This window comes from Sorex fumeus, unplaced genomic scaffold (assembly GCF_029834395.1).
Source record: "Sorex fumeus unplaced genomic scaffold, SorFum_2.1 ptg000072l, whole genome shotgun sequence".
Lineage (NCBI taxonomy): Eukaryota > Metazoa > Chordata > Mammalia > Eulipotyphla > Soricidae > Sorex > Sorex fumeus.
In genome coordinates this window covers 16,536,100-16,557,707 of record NW_026606129.1, presented here as the reverse complement: position 1 = coordinate 16,557,707, position 21,608 = coordinate 16,536,100, and the positions used below count along the sequence as shown (strand labels likewise).

Below are 21,608 nucleotides of genomic sequence, written 5' to 3'. Positions count from 1 at the left end.
TAAACATTTTGTTGTTGTTGTTGTTGTTGTTGACCTGGTCTTTGAGCCACACCCAGTGGCGCTCAGAGCTTCTCCTGGCAGAATTTCACTGTAGGAGGGACCACGCCTGGGCCTTCTGCATACAATGTATGTGCTCAAGAGGATCCAGCTACCTCTTCAGTCCTAGGATGAGCATTTAAAAAAAAAAAAAAACACCCTACCCCAAATACAGCATTCAAATCAACTGAGGAAATTAAAACAAAAAACTTCATTTTGCTACAGATACCTACCCTTTAAACAAGTATCTTGACATTAAACAGAAACAGTCACACTGAAATTACAGACCAAGGGGCCGGAGCCCTAGGACAAAGCAGGCTTGCCTTACATGTGGCTGACCCAGGTTTGAACCCACTGCACATATAGTAAAAAGTCACAAAATCGGGGCTGGAGCGATAGCACAGCGGGTAGGGTGTTGGCCTTGCACGCAGCCAACCCAGATTCGAATCTCAGCATCCCATATGGTCCCCTGAGCACCGCCAGGGGTAATTCCTGAGTGCAGAGACAGGAGTAACCCCTGAGCATTGCCGGGTGTGGCCCAAAAAGCAAAAAAAAAAAAAAAAAAAATCACAAAATCCCAGATCAAGGGGCTGGCGTCAAGTACAGCAGGCTTGACTTGCACATGGCTGACTTGGGTTCAATCCCCAGCACCCCATATGGTCCCCCAAGCCTGCCAGGAAGGATCCCTGAGTGTAGAGCCAGGCGGAAGAAGCCCTGAACAATGCCAGGTCTGGCCCAAAACCAAAAAAATAAAAAATAAATAAATAAAATTACAGCTCCAGGTGGGGAAGAGAGCTCAAAGGACGAGAATGCATGCTTTGTGTGTCAGAGGTCCAGATCAGATCCACCACCTGGTAACCAACAACTGCCAGGAGTGATCTGCCTCCCCAGGTCCCACACCCAAGCAAGAACCAGGAACTGAAATCCAAGCACAGCCACCAAGTAAGACCCCAAAACAAAAACAGACAAAATAGCAGATCAAGGTGAGTTCTGGATTCACAGACCCTCGGATCAAATCCCACCCCCGCCAAAACTAGCTGGCTACCAGGAGTCTGTTTCTTTATACATATATGAGTCATATCTACCTCAAAGAGCCATTTCCAAACTGAACGAACCACTTCTAGAGAGCTTGGCAAGCAATACCCCCAAAGTCTGGGGAAGCCAGGCAGAAAGCAGTCACACTTCTGCTGGGGTCTACATTTGCTCCATTCTGTCCCATAACCCGAGACTGTCTGATCCTCCTCGGCTCTGGGAAAACACCTACATATTTCTACAGGTGCATTTGCTACCAAGCCTGTCTGCTTGTTCTTTGCTTATACCTTCTTCTAGATTTACTCCTATCTTCTCACTTCTGTGCTTCTTAACAAAAGCATTTGGATCAGAATCCACAAGCTTCTTCCAGTGAACAACATAGGACAAAAAGTTTAGCTACCTAATTTTATCAGTTGTAAACCTCTGAAATTAATAATTATCTTGAATAGCCGAGGTTAGCAAATGCAGCAATTTTCCACATCTTGATGTCCAACTCCCCACCCCTGCCAGGTTCCACTCTATTTTGAACAGAACAAATGTTTACCTCCAAGTGAGCAAGGTGTTGATATCCTGCTCAGCCTAAAGATGGGGGAATTCTAATTCAATCTCTGGTTAGTCAAATTCTAGATGAATATCCCCACTGTCATGAACAAATCTTTATTAAGAAAAGTCTCTAACTTTCCTGGGCACCTCTGAAGTCTGAACAGCTCTAAACTTATTTCCCCATCTAAATTCTTAAGTCAATACTCTCAAAAGTCGACACGTTATTCATCTATATAAGCATCTCCATATTTTTTTAAAAAGCTATAAAAAAATTTTAAATGTTATTTTAACAACCCTTGTAACATGTAAGGTTACACTAAACAGAGTGATTATTTTTATGCTCTATTAGTAACTCAATAACAGCAGTTGATTCTTGAGCAATGTGAAAGCACCAACCCTGTACACCCAACAATCCAAGTTTCACTTAAAGTCAGTCACCCATATCTCATTTTTTCATATATGCAAACTAGTTCAATCTGTAAATGTGGGAAAAATCAGTATGTAAAGAGACCCACACAGTTCAAACCCTTGCTGTTCAAGGGTCAACTGTATGCTGTTCACAGCAGCTACAAATCAGAACTGAACCTATATTTAACCTCATTGAGAAATGAACTATGATACCCAGAGTCATCAGGCTCTAAAGAATCAGCTTATGCTTAAGCCCTAAAAACTTTTCCTTCTTTTATTTGGTACAATTATTTATATTTGCTATATGAATTATAAATGTTCTGTTACAAATGATAAACTCAAATGTGTCTTAATTCTGAGGTCTAAAGCTTATATCTGTATACACTAATGGAAACTAGAAACCAGAAATAGGCAGGTGGATTAAAATTAAAATACACGTCTAACAGATGTAATGTTTTAACTTTGTCTTCATTATAAAGCTGGTAAGAAAAAAGAAATCCTAGTGCACACTGAACAAAATGGCATTATTCTATAACCTATTTTGGTTGTATGGACTTTGCTTAAAATTGCTGTTTTCAAGAAAGAAAAAAAAAACCTCTAACAACTTTGTAGATCTGCCTAAGGACAAGCTCAGAGTCCAAAGACCAATTTTCACATTCTACTAAAATAACAACAAGCAAATTATAAAATAAAGCAAGTATCTTTCCTAAAAAGGGACAACATCACTAAAGACTACAACACAGAATATCTACTATCAGATTACACTCATAGAAATAATTGTAGAACTGTGCAGAACATTTCAATTATGTTTTACCTTCAGAAATAAGCATCTAGAATTAATTTTGAGGTCAAAAATTATTCATCTGTAACACCTGATTTTGAGTTAAAAGTATAGGTAGAGTATTACAAAGAAGCCATACAGCCTAAATATTACATAACTAAAAAGGACCTTTAAAGAAATTTATTAGCAGGCTAGGTTCTTTCAACATCGAATTACCAAGAAAAATTATACTTTTCAACAGTAACATAAATGTTATATGCCAAAACTAATATTCAAACCATTGTATTTGTTTTAAAAATATAAAAGCCTAAAAACACTGGATCAGAAAAAAAAAATCTGTCTACAAAGCATATATAATCCACCCAGTAAAATCCTAAATTGTCTATTATATACTTTTAATTTGATAATTCCGATCACTTCAAAAAATGAGAGATACACAAAAGTTCATTTCAAGGAAAAGCTGAGGTATAAATACTACAAAAATAAATATGAATATTTCAGGAGGCAGAGTTCGCGCTTGAAATTCTCAAAGAAATCAGAAATCCATAAAGTATTAGAATCACTAACTATAAAACTATGAGCACGTAGGGGCTGGAGAGATAGCACAGTGGGCAGGGCATTTGCCTTGCATGTAGCTGACCTGGGTTCAATTCCCAGCATCCCATATGGTTCCCCCAAGCACCACCAGGAGTAATTCCTGAGTGCATGAGCCAGGCATAACCCCTGTGCATCACCGGGTGTGACCCAAAAAGAAAAAAGAAAAAAAAAACTATGAGCAGGTATTGCTTGAACAATAAATCCTTACCTGCATAGGCTAGTCTAACAATAGTAGCATCATCTTGGGCTAAGTGGGCTATGCCTGGCAAAATATATTCCGGATAGATATTGATGTCGTTCCGCGGAACTTCTTTCACAAGAGCAAGAACTTTAGTCAATGTCCTCAAGGCTTCGGCCCTGACTCTGGGAACAGAATCATTGCTGAAATGCAGAAGATACGGAGTAATACGATCCAAAAGGATTTCTACGCTTAGTCGTGGAGCCAAATGGAGAATAAGTTCCAAAGCAGCAAGCTTGGAATCACAGTATTTAAGGGTCTGGAGGCAGGACGTTATGACAGACACCAAGATGACCAGACCATTTTCTTTAGGCTCTCCTCCTGCTTTTTCCGGCAGATCGGGTCCACAGAGATTGTGAATGATGTTGCCCAGATCTTTCCGTATTACCAGAATACGCTCGTCTGCGGACAGGAATGTTTCCTTGGCAAACTGGGCCATGTAGGGCTGGAGGAAAGTGTAAAATATTTCAGGAAAGGCATTGCCGCGCTGCTGCTTAAGGTAATCTTCTGCTTCCAAACGTTTTTCTGGCTCACGGTGAATCATCTGAGTTACCTGTAACAACGGGGAAAGAGAGAGTCGATCTGAGAACAGCAAACTACATCAGATGAGAGCCACAAAGACAACATAACACAAACCTTGGGGCACTTGCCTTGCACATGGTTGACTCATGATCCCTAGCACCCAATATGGTCCCATGAGCCCCCCTGGAAATGATCCTTGAGCACAGAGCGAGAGCAAGCCCTGAACACAGCTAGGGGTAACTCCCAAACCAAAAATAAATAACACGTGCCTTAAAGGATTTTCAAGGGCTGGAGAGATAGCACAGTGGGTAGGGCATTTGCCTTGCACACGGCCGACCCAGGTTCAATTCCCAGCATACCATATGGTCCCCTGAGCACCGCCAGGAGTAACTCCTGAGTGCAGAGCCGGCAGTAACCCCTGTGCATCGCCAGGTGTGACCCAAAAAGAAAAAAAAAAAAGGATTTTCAAGATTTCCAACATTCACCTCTCCATCTACTTTCCAATGTTCACTTCTCAATCTACTTTCAGAACCTGATTACTGAAAAATGTATGACTAGAAAGCAAAAGAAATTACCAAGTAACATATTACATATATACTTTATTTTGTACATATGTACTTTTGTGCCCAGGTACAAAAGGAGATATTCTTCAACATTATGTATTTTTCAAGACATGTACATATTTATTCCACCATTCATTAATACACTATCACCACCAAGTGAAGAATTTTTTTGTTTTTAGACCATACCTGGCAATGCCCAGGCCTCACACCTGTCTCTGTGCTCAGAGATCACTCCTGGCATTGCTCAGGCAACCGATGCTGAGCCCAGGATCAAACTGGGGTCAGCAGCCTACAAGGCAAGTACTTAAATTACTGTACTAACTCGCCAGCCCCTTTCTGAGCAGGAGGCACCTCAAAAAATTCAAGAAGAGCAATGGAATTTTCACCAGGGAAAAACGTATACACACTGTTTTTAATTTGCACACAATTCCAAATAGAATCAGAACCTATGGAATTCATTTACATAGTAGAATCTGGTTTAGATTGTCATAACTACAACCCTAAGGGACTCTATGGGGTAACCTAAGTGTAACCTCTCGTATCCAATTAAAAATATATTTCATTCTTTTGATATAATTATTATCTCCTGATCAAGTAAATTTATTATCACCACTGAAACCACGTATCAATAATATTGTTTGATTGATTTTTTTTAAAAAAAGAAGATATTTCAGGCACTGAAGAAGAAATACAGAGGACAAAGCACCTGCCTTGCACATGGTCAACCAGGGTTCAACTCCCTATACCTGAAATGTGCCCCTGAGGCTAAGCAGGAATGACCCTGAGCACAGAGTCACGTGTAAGCCCTGAGCACCAACAGGTATGGCCCAAAAACCAAAGGGAAAAAAAAAAAGGATACTTTTATGGTTTAAACTTTTTGTAATATAAGAGGGAACTTAAGTCCTGCTAACATCAGAAATATCTGATTTGATTTTATCTTATTTTAACATAATGCCATCATATGGAAAAATGTTTTTCCCGATCTACAGAGCAGGATTTAATCTTTCCTAAACTATTATAGTATATTTGTAATTATTTTTAAAAACTCAAAATAGTATTAAAAAAATTTTGAGTTTACACTTCTTTGGTCAGTTTATACTGTAAATAAATGCCTAGCATTGAACTCAAGGGAACCAAATATAGTATAAATAAGAAAAGGCAGTTTAAGAATTGCTTTACATTTCAGGGCTGGAGTGACAGTACAGCGGGTAGGGCGTTTGCCTTGCACGCGGCCAACCCGGGTTCGATTCCCAGCATCCCATATGGTCTCTTGGGCACTGCCAGGAGTAATTCCTGAGTGCAAAGCCAGGAGTAACTCCTGAGTATTGCCTGGTGTGACCCAAAAAGCAAAAAAAATTTAAAAAATTGCTTTATGTTTCAATTAAACTTTAAAAATTGGTCAAATTAATTCCTTTCACAGTTAATATAGGCTTGAGCTGGAAAGATAATACACTTGCCTTGCATGTAACCAACCCAGGTTCAATCCCAAGCACCTCAGGTGGTCCCCTGACCCCACCTGGAATGATTCGTAAGAGCACTGCTGATTATGGCCCAGCCCCCACCAAATAAAATACCACAAGTGACTTAGCTATTATAATAGGACAAGTGAGCAATACATCAAAGGCAGACAATCAGGTACACCAATTCCTAACCCAGAATACTTCAATGCTTAGGAGCTAAAAAATCTTATCTTTATTAATATCTGTTTTCTGAGACTGGTTTTCAACTACTGGTCTGAAGGCCTAAAAAGGTTGAAGACTACTGTACTAAAATTTTAATTTTAATTGTATGCCTTTTCATGACTCAAGCATTAATTACTATACAGAGTCAAAACAATAACATGGGTATAAAGCATCTGTTACCTCCCAAGAGGTCTACATCCTGATTCTGCTGGACTGATGTGTGACTCTTATTTATTGCCCCTTTTCCAGAACTGTCTCAGGATCAAGGATTTACACAAAGCTATTTGCTTCTGCATGAAAGGGTCCTATCCAAATCCATAACTCCTGCTTCCTTCAATTTAAATATGTAAATATGTATCTTTTTTATTTCTTCTAGCCAGTTACAAGGTACTTCTTTACCTTTGTCTAAATCAATCCAGAGCAGAGCAGATCTGTAGACTATAATGGTGTGTGTGTGAGAGAGAGACAGAGACAGAGATAAGAAATTGAGACAAATAAATTCTGTGCCTGAAAAGGCAGAAAATTCCCTAACAAAATAAAAAGAAGTCATTTGATTAGTCTTGAGAATTCAATGCTTTGCTCCAAATTCATAACATTCCAAAGAGCTGATTACCGCAAAGTGAGAACATAATTCTATTTAAAACTATGACAAATATTTGTAGCATAGTTACCAATTCTCTGATACTGCGATCTTCAATTTTATTTAGCACTTGTTCGGGGAAAAACTGTCCATTTCTATAAGCCAAAAGTTGGGAGAGATCAAATAGTGGTACACCTTCTGTAAAAAGTTCAGCTATTACACAACCTGGAAAAGAGATATAATTCCATTAAAAATGAAATACAAGGTACTATTATAGGTCAAAAAATAATGAAATTCAAATGCAAAATCAGAAGTAAACTGAATTAAATTTTTCATGTGACATATAACTGTAATCAAGCAAGAGAGATATCTATTGATTAATCAGCAAATGTACAAATTCAAAAAGATTTTTTTCCCTTAAAGAAAATTACATTTGAAAAGTATCTCCATTCAAAAAAGGCAAAAACAGCTACACTGAATCATTATATGAAATACATTTAGCAATGTTTTTTTTTTTTTTTTTTTTTTGCTCTTTGGGTAACATCTATAGCGACAGCACAGCAGTAGGGCACAAGTCAAAGAAGCTAAGCTAAGTATTTTTCACTATTTTTGCAACTCCCTTGAGTCTGAAAATGAAAAATCTGATATTTTAAGCAGTGGTCAGCAGGTGTGGCTGTGCAATGAAGTCTGCCTTGCTGGAATGAGACCACAAATTTGATTCCCTGGGATGGGTTCAAATTGCACTGCAACCCAGCACAATCTCTGGTAGCACAACAACAAAAAGGAAGGGGAAATATTTAATTAATTGTTTTTCCTTTGGGAGAGACGCCTGGCAGTGCTTAGGATCAGTGCTCAGGGACCAGTCCGAGCAGTACCCAGGAGACCATATATGATGCCAGGAATGGAACTGGGGTCAGTTGCATGCAAGGCAAATGCCTTAAAACTCTGTATTATCTCTCTGGCCCTAAATCAAACAATGTAAGAGCAGCAGTAGTCCTCAAAAATGTATCAATATCCTAACAACAAAGAAAATCTATAGAAATATTCCAGGTGAATGAATGCTACAGACATGGGCACCAAACACAATACCTTAGACTAGGCCCTATCCTGGAACAGAAAACTCACCTTAAAGGATATTAGTGGTTACAAATGCAATTGAAATAAAGAATATAATGTGTCAAGGTCAAATCTGCTAAATTGATGTTGGCACCGTAGTTGTTTAAGTGAATATAAATAATCTTGAGTACCATACATTGAGGAATTTAGGGGTAAAGAACCCTGGTGTATGTATCTTATTCAGGAAAAGATAATAATGGCCAGGGTGGAGAATGATGAGAAAAGACAAAAAAGAAAATAAATAGCACAGAAAGTCTGTGAGTCTGGAAAACAGACATAAGGGTTCCAAGCATATCATTTTTATTATCGCAAGATGGCAAGTATTTAAGTTTGGAAATAACTTTCAAATAAAGTTAAAAACATATCTACATGGGGCCGGAGCAATAGTACAGTAAGTAGGGCATTTGCCTTGCATGATGTGGCCAACCCGGATTTGGTCCCCAGCATCCCATTGGCCCCCTGAGCACAGTCAGGAATAACTGCTAAATGCAGAGCCAGGAGTAAGCCTGAGCATTATCGGGTGTGACCCCAAAAGGCAAATAAAACATAAATTAAAAATTAGCACTGAAGCACTGTTCATCAATTTGCTCGAGCGGGCCCAGTAACATTTCCATTGTGAGACTTGTTGTTACTGTATTTGGCATATTGAATACGTCACAGGTAGCTTGCCAGGCTTTGCCGTGCAGGTGAGATACTCTCGGTAGCTTGCCGGGCTCTCCGAGAGGGGTGGAAGAATAGAACCTGGGCCAACCGGGTCGGCCGTGTGTGTGCAAGGGAAATGCCCTACCCTCTGTGCTACTGCTCCAAAAAAAAAAAAACCCAATAACTACACCTGGGTTCCGCAAAGGATTCAGCACCATAGACCATATCCACACAATAACCAAGCTCATTGAGGTTTCTTGGGAGTTCAAGACGCTGCTCTGTCTAACCTTCATTGATTTAAAGAAGGCCTTTGACTCGGTTGAGACGGAAGCAGTCATTGAAGCCCTAGCCAATCAGGGCATTCAAATTCAATACATCAGGATCCTCCACGAGCTGTATTACGGATTCACTACCAGGATCTCACCATTCTACAAAGAAGTGATCATCCATGTCAAGAGAGGGGTTCGGCAGGGTGATACCATTTCACCGAAACTCTTCAGTGCCACCCTCAAGAACATCATGCGATGACTGGAATGGGAAGGAATGGGAGTGAAGATAGATGGTCGGCAACTACACCACCTCCGCTTTGCTGATGATATTGTTCTAATAACACCAAACATCAGCCAAGCGGCACAAATGCTGGCCGACTTTGACCGTGAGTGTGGAAAGGTAGGACTACAGCTGAATCTTATGAAGACAATGTTTATGAGAAACAGCCTCGTCCCTGATGCTCCATTCACTTTCAACGGAATGACCATCTCCGAATGCAACAGTTATGTGTACCTAGTCGAGAAGTCAACATGACACATGACCTGGCACCCGAGCTGTGCAGGAGAAAGAGAGCGGCTTGGAATGCCTTCAAGAGCATCAAAGAAATAGCTAAGAGGACGAAGAACCTCCTGCTCCGGGCACATCTCTTTGATTTCACTGTTCTTCCTGCGTTAATATATGCCTCAGAGACCTGAGCCCTATGCAAACAGTATGAGAATGCTATTAGGGTCTCCCAAAGAGGACTTGAAAGAGCTATGCTTGGAGTATCACGTTTCACTCAAATGAGAGAAAGAATCTGGAGTTTCGACCTCCATTGACGATCAAGAATCAGGGATGCTGTCTCATTTGCCAAGGCGTCAAAAATCAGATGGGCTGATCACGTAATCAGATTTAGAGACGACCGCTGGACTAGAGACGTTACCGACTGGATTCCACGAGATTTCAAAAGACCGCGTGGCCGCCCACCTACCAGATGGTCAGACTTCTTCATCAAGATCATGAACAATTGGTTGAGGCTCTTCGTGTTCCTGGAGCAAACAGACGCCATTGGGCTACACTAGCACACGACAGGGAGAAATGGAGATGTTACCAGCGCCCACTAGCGCAAATTGACAATTAACGGGAAGTCAAGTGATCAAGTGATAACATTTGACCATTTACAACCAAAAGGAGGATGTTATGGCTGAAACATGTCTTCACCCTCCCTAATACCCAACACCTTACTTGGACTGTTCCTTGGACTCAGGACCGTTCAAAAGGTAAGTAAGGCTAATGGAGGTCAGGAGATGGAGCTGTGCTCCATTCTGGCTGGTGTCCTTTTAAAAAGGGACATGGGGGAAGGAGAGATAGTACAGTGGTAGGGCACTTGCCTTGCACGCAGTTGACCAGGGTTCGATCCCTGCTGTCCCATGTGGTCTCCGCCCCTCCACACAAAAAAAAAAAAAGAAAGGGAAAGAAAAGAGGGACATGGGGGGGCAGGGGAAAACTCAATAGCAAACATGGTCTTGCAAACATGGGTCCAACAAGTTCGTTCTCTAGTGCCACCCAAATGTGTCAGGCTTAGTCCAGGCAATTCCACTGCCTGGATACCCCCCGGACCCCATCAGTGTATTCTCTGGCGTTCTCTAGGTAGGAACATGACCTCGAGTAAACACGTATGTACCAAAGCAAACCCCAGCAAGCAACATAATGAGATTAGGCAACAGTCCACAACCTGCCACCATCCCAAGAGAGTGGGCCCCGGTGCACACTGTGTGCTAACACAGCAACTAAAAGCAGGTGAGCCCCATCTGGCACCCCAACAACAGCAACAGGAAAGCAGAGGGGGAGAAAAGAGACCCAGCAACCCTGCAGGTGCCGCGATCTCACTGGACTTCCAGCTTCACAGCAGACAGATACAGAAGGGAATCCAGGATTCTCCTGGCAATTTCGGAACATTACTCTAGAAGGGGTATTTCTAGGAGTTGTTTTCCTAGTGAAGAACTAGTTCAAGTTGTCTTATTTCATCACTGAGTCCTCCTTGTCATTTGGATCTCAGCTCAATGTCCTCTTCTCTGACCAGTGCTCTGAGGCCATTCCCTATCAGCCTCTGTTATAAATCTATACGTAGTGCCTATAGTTTCACAGAACCTATTAAACTTAATCATCACAAAACTTAGGACTGATCAAAGTCCACTTTCTAATTCCCTTATTCAATTCCTAAACCACTAGAATGCAAGTTTCATGAAGGCAAACACTTTGTCTAATTGATAACTCTATTCCCCACTCCCAAATGGTCAATCACTCTAATATTTTTCAGGCCAATACATACGAGATCTCTAGCACACAAGGTTACGTGTCCACATAAGCTGGACAAAGGGGTCAGCGAGGTAGCAGCAGCCTTAAGAACACTTGTCAGAGCTGGAGCAGGTAGGGCGTTTGCCTTGCACGCGGCCGACCCGGGTTCGATTCCCAGCATCCCATATGGTCCCCCGAGTACCACCAGGAGGAACTCCTGAGTGCAAAGCCAGGAGTAACCCCTGTGCATCACCAGGTGTGACACAAATAGGAAAAAAAAAAAACACTTGTCTTGTAGGTGTGAGGCCCTGGGTTCATCCTTTTAATCCTTAGCATATAAAAATAATTCCAAAACTCATTACAAGAAAATCTTGAGGCCGGAGTGAAAGTACAGCGGGTAGGGCATTTGCCTTGCATGCAGCTGACCCAGGTTCGATCCCTGGCATCCCATATGATCTCCCCAGTACTGCCAGGAGTAACCCTGAGCATCTCTGGTGTGACCCAAAATGCAAAAAAAAAAAAAATCTCAATACTATGTATGGTGACAGAGGCTAACAAGACTTAATGTAGTGTTTTTTTAAACTAGAAATGAGATCCTAAAGCTAGAAAGTCACATTCTTTTTATATATATTTTTTAAACATTTTTGGTTCCTGGGACACACCCAGCGATGCTCAGAGCTTACTCCTGTATCTGCCCTCAGGTATCATTCCTGGTGAGGCTTAGGGAACCATATGCAGTGCCAAAAATCGAACTCAAGTCAGCCATACACAAAGCAAGCACAAGCACCCTACCCAGTATACTATCTCCCCAGTCCTTGAAAACAGCCACATTCTAAGCCAAAGGAATCCTATTCACAGAACAGCAAATTTAAAATGCAAGTAAGGCTGGATCAAGCAAAATTTAGACAAATTCACTGATCAGAATTGCAGAGACGTTAGCCATGGATGTACCTCTCTGACAGAACTCACTTTTCACTTTGGGGCTCAATATAGAACCAAAACACACACAACAAAATGTTGGGATTGGTATATTACATTTCTAATCTTGCATATACAGTCTGGAAGGGAAAACACTCCTGAGGATTAACTGAAGACAGATAAATGAGCTGAATGGTTCATCAGAGATGAAATCCTAGGTAACAATTGTTATTTGCTTCCCTAGATGAAATTCACATCTTCGGGGGCTGGAGGATAATACAGCAGGTAAGGCATTTGCCTTGCAGACAGCCAACCTGGATTCTAACCCCAGCACCCCAGACGGTCCCCGGAGTCCACCAAGAATGATCCCTAAGCACAGAAGCCCTGAGCACAGCTAGTGTAGCCCCAAAAACAAAAAAAAAAGAGAGAGAAAGAAATTCACATCTTCATTAGATTCCTTTTCCTAATTAATCTACAATACAACCAAGGCTGGGTCTATAACGCAGTGGTAGAAGGCACACTTTGCACGTTTGAGGCCCTGAGTTCAATCCCAGCAACACAAACATATCAAAAACAAAATATGGGGACTGGGTTGAACATCAGTGTCAGAGCACATGCCTTACTGTGTAAGGTCCTAGGTTCCTAGCACCACTAAATTTAAAAAAAGAAAATCTAACTTACTAAAAAGAAAATTTGATTTTAGGAATTTTTCAAAATACTAAAAAAAGTGTAGTGAGCCTAACAGCTGAGAAAAGATGAAATCCAACCTTACAAAGTTTACTAGTCATGGCACTGATGAATAGCTCATACTGTATTCCTCAGGATTCTATCCTCAAGCCCTCTTCTCCCAGTTCAGCAAAAATCTGAAACAATGGCTTAGCTTCACATGATCCGTATGTGTCCAAGAGCCATGGCATTTTTACATGAGTACAGGGCAATTTTTCCTGGGAAGAAGGCCAATGTACCAAATTCTTCACCGACATCCAAAAAGCTTAAGAACCATTTCTTCAAAACTTTTCTCTGGGGGCTGGAGCGAAAGTGCAGCGGATAGAGTATTTGTCTTGCATGTGGCTGGAGTTCGATCCCATGTGATCCCCCAAGCACCACCAGGAGTGATTCCTGAGTGCAGAGCCAGGAGTAATTCCTTAGCACAGATAGATGTGGCCCAAAAAAAAAAAAAACCCAAAAAAACCCTTCTCTTTGGATATGAATACTTACAATGACTACCTTTTTCCTGATTAACTACCAAATCTTCATCTCTAACCCCAAATTTCTATGACTCAAATCTTTATAAGTAACCATGTGCTGTACTTCCTCCCTGGATACCCCTTCCACTCGACATTATCTAACCAGACCACATCAGCGCCTGTGCCCTACCTTTTCCTCCCCTGCTCTCCTAAGTCTGTGACTAGCACCACCATGCCATGCACCTAGTTTTCCAAGCAGAGGGGAAAGGAGGATTCTTTATTTCCGGTGTCGGGGACCAAGCCCAGAGCCTCACACATTCAAGGCAAGAGATCTACTGCGGGCCATGTTCCCAGCTCAGAAAAGTATTCTAGACTTCATCCTCTAATCAGAACAGTTCTACCTACTGATTATTTCTTAAGCACTACTTCTCTTCATTCCCCTTCCAACTCTGTCACACCTTTAAGCAAACCAGAATTGAACAGTGGCAATTTATTAACTCGTTTTCCCTCCTCCAATGTCCCTCCCCTGCAATTAACTCTACACACAGGAGTGTTTCATCAAAAGCAACTATTTGGTAATGTCCCCGTAAACAAGACCAGGTACAGCAGATCCTTTCTGATCTGGGCCTTACCTCATGTCCTAGACTCCTGATACATTCAGAGGCTTCAACCACAGTCCACAATGGTGAAAAAACGTTGAAAACCACTGTTCTGCACTCCTGGTTGTCAATCATCAGTTTCTAGTTGTAAAAAGACTGAAAACGAGGCTGGATGGTACAGCGGGTAAGGTTTTTGCCGGCACATGATTTACCCAGGTTCCATTCCCAGCATCCCACATAGCCCCACCAACCCTGCCAGAAGTGACCCAAGTACAGAGCCAGGAATAAGGCCTGAGCAGCACCAGGTGTAGCAAAGAAAAACCCAAACATCAACAAGAAAGGTTGCAAACTACTGCACTAAGTTACTTAACATGCCCTAATCAATGGGGACTATGTTCTGGTCTTCAAGTTTTTTTACAAACAACACCTTCCGCCGTAACAAACCATCCTATCAAAGCCAGTTCTCAAACATCTCTTAGTTCTATTTAAATATTCAACTCCCAATAAAAGCGCTTTCCTGACTAATTTAAATATCAATATGTTCCTAAAACAGCTTATCACCGCCACTAACCCATTGTATAGAAATGTCCTTTCTCAATATCATACCTGTTTTCCCAATGAAGTGTAAAGAATTTGAAAAGAGGGACATAATTATCCATCTATGTCTCTGGTGCAAAACACAGCGGCTGACACATGTAGAAGAATTCAAATTATCTCTTAAATATCTGGATGAAACAACCATGCTTACTTTTTCATTTTCTAGGCATTTAAACAGACCCAGTGAAGGAAAGTTGCAACCATATGAAATAGTCAATAAGGAAAACTAAGACACACACAGAGGATTAAAGAAATGCTCCATACGCATTTTTTAGAGTTCAACATACGCACCCTCCCCCTTCACAAACATGACCAACTCAAATACCTGCTGAAAAGATATCCATCGCTCGTTTTAATTCTCCTCTTGTTCTCTGATTGCTATTTAAGTCCACAAGTGGAGTTGAAGGATCTCGCATATGTTCCAACTCGGTGGCAAACAATCCACCATCCACAAAACGTTCAGGAGCAATATAGCAAGTTCTCCTCCGGGACGTATCAAAGAAATAGTTGAAATCTGCAGGGTTGTCCTCTGGCAGGTAAGTGGGCTTGAAACTGGCAAAATCCGTGAGCAGGACCCAATTCCAACTGGTGACCATGACATTCTCAGTCTTGATGTCCCCATGCCGAACCCCAGATTTGTGTGCTTGGTCCACCGCTGTCAGGATCTGGAAAGCGATCCACCGCTTCTCGATGTTGTTCAGGAAGGGCCGGGTGCTGATGCGATCATAGAGGTTGTCTCGCACGTACTGCCTGAAAAGCATGGCTGCCTTCTCCGAAGCCTTCTCTGCAGCTTTCTGGAAGGGCAGACAATTCTGAGCGGAATGCAGGCGGATTTTCAGCTCCTCCAGCTCCTGTTTATAGCTGGTTAAAGGCAACGTGGGATCCTGAATGGCAAACACCTTCACCACCACCAGGCCCTCTCGGTGCTTGGCTCGTGCCACTTTAAAGAACCGTGTGCTCCCCAGGCTCTTATCATATTCAAAGTCATGGATGTCTGAGAAGTAACTCTCCACAGAAAGGATCTGAGAGGGAGCAATGCCAGCCAGCTGATTTCCCATGGTGGCAGCTCTCACCCCGGGGTCAGTTAGCTAGGATACAACACCTATCAAGAAAAGAGAAGAAAAATCGGTGGATTGTCATTATTTGTTTATTGGTCTCCTCAGCCCCATTTCCCCTTCCACTGAGAGCAGCATACCCAGCCTTCTAGGCAGTCTCTAAAGTTCTGGCAGGTAAATCTATGAAGATCTGTTATTTCATGTTGCGCTTTCTTTCCACAAGACCCTTGCAACACAAAGCGAAAGCAGGTGGAAAACGGATGCTTTTGGCTCGATTGAAATAGGAGTGCACTTTTACCCGTGTGTGCAGTAGTACTCTTAGGATTTGGAGGGTCAGACCGGTGCTCGGTCCCTCTCCAGGAAATCGCTGCTGTCTTGCAGAGAAGATATAAACACACTTAACACTCAAAACTATCAGCTGATACAAAGTCATGGAAAGCCTCAGGAGTTGAGATTCCCGAAGTCTTAGGATGCCTGGGCCCTTCCTACCCGGCTTCCGACCCCACCCCCCACCCCACCCCAAGGCGCCAAGTCCTGTAGTTTGCAACGAGGAGGAGGGGCGTGGGGGAGGGGGGAAGCAAACCCTGGCACCCTGCAAAGCGAAAACTCAACCCAAAGCCGCCCTGGGCAGGCACAGCCCACAGCAGGCGCACACAGATGCAAGCGACCGTGCCCACCCAGCAACATTTACCCGGGGGGGAGAGGGAGGGGGACTCTGACCAAGTGTCACCGCTCGGCCACTCGCTCACACCGCGGTCATGACAAGTCACTCCGGGACCTGGACGGGGAAGGGGGGGGGGGCCGTCTTCTCTAGGAGGGGGTGGCCCTCCCACGGCAGGAGATAAGGTGCAGGCGACGAGGGTGGAGGTGTCGGGGACACTCTCGGGGCCGCAGGTGAGACGCTACGGACCCCCCGGGCTGCTGCCCCCGCCAGCCCCGTCCCCAGACCTGGGGAGGGGGGCACACGTTCCCGGACCTCGGCTTTCCCTCCAGGACCTCACCACCAGGACAGGAGGGGGTGGACCCCGGGGGAGAAGAGGTCGCCGCCAGTGCCAGCTACACAGTCCACCCGGCTGCAAACACTGCAAACGCCGAACTCCCGGGAAAGCCGCCGGCTCCGACCTCACTTCCGGTCCCAGGGCGGAAGTGACGAAATAGAGGGCGGTCCCAGGGAAGAGCCCGAGTGGGGAGCGGGTTGCTAAGATACGCCCAAGAGGCGTGGCCTGGAAACTGGAAGGAAGAAAATCAGGAAACTTCTGTCCCCCAGGCGCTGTTCTTAAGGCCCCTTCACCCTACACCCATCCCAGGAACCACAGAGCGGAGTTCTTTATGAGTCTTCACAGGTACATTTTGGAACGCTGCTATATCCCAAGTTGAATTTAGCAGTATTCTTGAGATATGGATGTACTATAAAGTTGACCCGTGAAACACATGGATGGGTTTTCTAAGTATCTTAGAGGTTTGTTTCATCATCCCTTGTAATTTTAGAACATTTTAATCACCATGTCTCATCCAAAATAAATACCTGTTAGTCATTCTAAACTCTCCCCATCTCTTCCCCAGACCTCCTCCCCAGGCCTAAGCAATCACTCATCTGCTTTGTTTCTAGAAACTTGGCCCATTCTCGGCTTTGCGTGTTATTTGGTTCTCAATAGCTGATCTCTTGCACGTAGCTTGTTTCTGAGCATTATTCCTATTCTTGTGTCAGTACTATTCTTGTGTCAGTACTTTATTTCTTTTATGACCAAATGATCTCTTGAGTGATATTCTATACTTTGTTTTTTTCTTTCATTAGTCAACTGGATTGCTTCCACTTTTTGGTTATTAGGAAAAACATCTGTTATATACATTCGTGTATAATATTTTGTGTAGCCATTAATTTTCATTTCTCTTGGGTGAATACCCAGGATTGGCATTGTGGATCGTCCAAAAACTGTTTCCAAACCATTTAACATCCCTTCCAGCTATGGATGCAGTTTCTGATTTCTGTACAGGCTCAATAACAGTTTTTACTTGTAACATGATTATTGCCATTCTAGTGAGAAAGAAGGTGTCTCATTGCTGCTTTTCCCTATGACTGATAATGATGTTGGGCATTTTCCAATTGGATAAGAATGTACGTGTGTGGGGCTGGAGCCATAGCACAGCGGGTAGGGCATTTGCCTTGCACACAGACAACATGACCAACACAGGTTCGATTCCCAGCACCCCTTTTGGTCCCCTGAGCACCGCCAGGAGCAATTCCTGAGTGCATGGGTCAGGATTAACCCCTGAGCATCGCCGGGTGTGACCCAAAAAGAAAAAAAAAAAGAATGTACATGTGTGCAAATATAGATGGATGGATGGATGAATAGATAGATAGATAGATAGATAGATCTTCTTTGGAGAAATGTCTTGATTTTTAGCTGTTTGTATAAATATATTCTAAATAAGTCCCTTATCATATTTGTAATCTCTCTCACACACATTGTCTCTCTGTATTGTTTTTCCCCCCTTTTTGATGACGCCCTTAAAAATACAAAGTGTTTTCACCTAAAACTAATTTATCATTCCTGTATCATCTTCTCTTCCCCATCTCGGTAGGCAGTAATGCCACCCATTGGATTCCTTAGACTACAGATTTGGTCACTCTTGACATCTTCCAACTCTCTCACTTTTTTATCCACCCTCTTTCGACAACACCCACTTTTTCATGTCAAAAATATGCCTTGAAGTGATTCACTACCATCCCTACATTAGATGCCACAATCACTGTTACAATGTCTAGATTTTGAAATCTATTCAGAAAAGGCATTCCCAACCCAAAAAGTTTTTTAAGCTTTATTTATTATACTTTTGGGAATCATATCATATCACTTAGTTTTGTGTCATTAGAAGTCTTAAGTGTAGGTGGTTTTTTTTTCAATAGCAGGATATTTATTTACCCAAGAATCTTACATAAGTCATTTCTCCCACTTATGTGAAATGCATGCTTACTATTGACAATTTTATACAGATATAGATCACTAAATTAGATAGATGATAGATAATTGGATCTACTGTTGAACTTTCTTCAACTATTGAAATGCTTTTTAATTTGTCTGCCAATACTCTTTTAATCATGGTGAAAATGTTTTTATACTTAATGTTGTATATTAACCCAAAGTGTTTTAGGCTTCACCTGTGAATTGCCCCTTTTCCTCCTCCCAGAGAAGCTTATCCTACAGTACTAGCATCCCTAATTTCGTTAAAGTTTATCTTTCACCTTTACTTTGTATTTTACCTCTCATTGTCTCAGTTCCCCAAGTCAGTCTTGTTTACTTACTGCTTTGTATTTGAAGTGTTGTGTATTGGTACCTGCTTTTCAATTTCTCCTCTAGCCTTTGTATATTTTACTATAGAGCAATGTCCTTTGGTTAAACACAGAAAGACCATTAATGCTCTGCTCCTAATAGTTGGGAGTTGATTGACTGAAATTAACAACAAAGTCTCCAATGGAGACGTTACTGGGCCTGCTCGAGCAAATCGATGATCAACGGAAGGGCCTTTACCTTTACCATACCTACTTCTGGGCATAATTACTTGGTCATAATTACTTGACTCAGGCTTCAATTGCTATAGTTCCTAACACCCCAAAAGAGAGGTCCCGGAGTGGGACTGGAATGGACCCAGGACGAGTGGCACAGCTACCCAGGCATCAAAATGGGACATTCTAGAAAGCATAAATGCATGCTCTTGATGTAAGCTGTTATGACTTAAGAGACAGAGTCCCCATGAGGAAGGACAAGCTGAACTGGGGTGAGGACTTAGTCTAGAATTTACGGTAACACTTGCTTGCTCTCAGAACCCAGAGAACTAAGTTTTGGGATCCTTGTCTCTTACTGTGTTTTTCCAAACAACTGCAAGTATTGATAACATATACAACTAGAAGAAAAGATAAAAAGCAATGTAGATGTCCCTAGGAGACAGAGTGTATCCTTGAGTTACTCTCCCCAGGAGAAGTTCCTCTGCCAAATGTTTTATCTATGTAAATGATCAATCACACCTATGTCTTTACCTCAATCCCCCTCAGATGTTCTATAAGTGTGCTAGCAGCTCTGCATTAAATGGGCCATTTTCAACATCAGGATATGGGCCCCCATCTCCCTGTCTCTCTGTCTCTCTTTGGGGGAGGCCTAGGGAGGTGGGGAGGCAGCTCTGGACCACGGAACACACACTTGTCGCAGCAGTAACCCCCACATTTTACTTTGTGAAGTCACAATAACATGGCTATTAATATAATAACCTTTAAAAAATAAAACTACTCATAAGACACCATTATTTTTAGAATCGTCCCCTTGCTTTTATTTATTTTTTATTGAATCACTGTGATTACAAAGCCCATTACAAAGTTGTTCATCATTGGGTTTCAATCATGCAGTGTTCCAAAACCCATCCCTCCACCAGTGTACATTTCCCAGCACCAGTGTCCCCAGTTTTCCCTCCCACCACCCCAAACTTCATCCCAACAGGCACTTTTCCTCTTTCTTTCTCTCTCTCTCTCTCTCCCCCCTTTTGGGCATTGTGATTTGCAATACTGAAAGGTTATCATGTATATCCTTTTACCTACTTTCAATACTCAGTTCTTATCCAGTGTGATAATTTCCAACTATTATTGTCATACTGGTCCCTTCTCTGTCCTATCTACCCTCCGCCCCCTACACACTTGTGGTAGATTCCAACCATTACAAGTCGTCCTGGCCACTTTTCCTTGGACTTGGATATTAGTCTCATACTTTATAGATGTAAATAGATAGACATAGATATAGATATATCACAAATATAGATATAGAATATAGTCATTCTATATCTATTCCTCTCCTTCTGACTCATTTTACTCCGCATAGTACTCTCCATATCCATTCATTTATATAGGCAAATTTCATAACTTCATTTTTCCTAACAGCTGCATAGATTTCCATTGTGTATATGTACCATATATCCTTTATTCAGTCCTCTATTATCAGGAACTCAGGTCGTTTCAGTAATCTGGCTATTGTGAATCGTGCTGAAATGAACACAGAAATACATATGCTATTTCTTCAATGGCCACTCAATACCTCTATTGCAAACTACAACACCCTAAAGGAAAGAGTGAGCAAAAAGGAATGCCCTGACACAGAGGTGGGGTGGGGAGCATGGGGTGGGGGGTGGGAGGGCTACTGGGATCATTGGTGGTGAAGAATGGGCACTGGTGGAGGGATGGGTACTCGATCATTGTATAACTGAAACCCAAGCTCGAAAGTTTGTAAGTCTACAACTGTACCTCATGGTGTTTCACTAATAATAAAAATAAAAAATACATATGGTGTTTCTGATTTGTTTTGGTCCCCCAGGGTATATTCCCAGTAGTGGTATGGTGGATCAAAGGGGAGTTCAGTTTTTATTTTCTTGAGGAATGTCCTTATTGTTTTCCAAAAAGGCTAGACTAGTCAGCATTCCCACCAGCAATGAATGAGAGTCCCTTTCTCCTGACATTCAAAGAATCACCCACTTATTTTCAGTCTAAAGTTAAAGCCGTTAACTTGAGGTCAGGGCTAGAGCACATTTATGCAGAAAAGAGCCCAGGATTCAATCCTTGAGCAGCACAGGAAGTGATCCACAGATACTAAGGGTATTCTCAAAAAAATAAAGAAAAAAATCCCTGAGCCTGGACTATGAGACCCATAAGATCTAACCCCAGTCTACCTCCCCTACCACAGACATTATCACTCACTGTCTTAGTGCCCCACACTTGACTCCCTACTGTTCCTAACCTGAAATATCTCTTCTCAGTGGTAGGCCTTCACACTCATTCTTTTCTCTGCTCAGAGTATCCTTTCTCAACTCTTTATGCAGGGGGGGGAAAAAAACTGCTCATTTTTCAAGCCCCAGATAATGTGTTAAATTTCAGGAAGGTCTTCCCTAAAGTTCCCCTCCCACATTAAATCACGTCCTGGACTCTGAA

The 21,608-nt window shown here is 42.3% G+C and overlaps 1 protein-coding gene across 2 annotated transcripts in view; it reads right to left on the bottom strand.

Annotated features, from left to right (window-relative positions):
* The window catches only part of PIK3R4 (phosphoinositide-3-kinase regulatory subunit 4), a 72,654-nt gene extending 55,878 nt beyond the window's left edge, over positions 1–16,776 (bottom strand). The window contains exons 1-4 of one of the 2 annotated variants that reach the window (XM_056129321.1): positions 16,645–16,776; positions 14,914–15,690; positions 7,074–7,207; positions 3,606–4,188 (exon numbers count right to left, since the gene is read on the bottom strand). In XM_056129321.1, coding sequence (XP_055985296.1) covers positions 3,606–4,188; positions 7,074–7,207; positions 14,914–15,646 — 1,450 coding nt within the window. In that variant the 5' untranslated portion in view covers positions 15,647–15,690; positions 16,645–16,776. Of the gene's footprint in view, positions 1–3,605; positions 4,189–7,073; positions 7,208–14,913; positions 15,691–16,619 lie in introns of both variants that reach the window. The other variant, XM_056129322.1, reaches the window with a different exon arrangement.
* Positions 16,777–21,608: the final 4,832 nt, after the last annotated feature.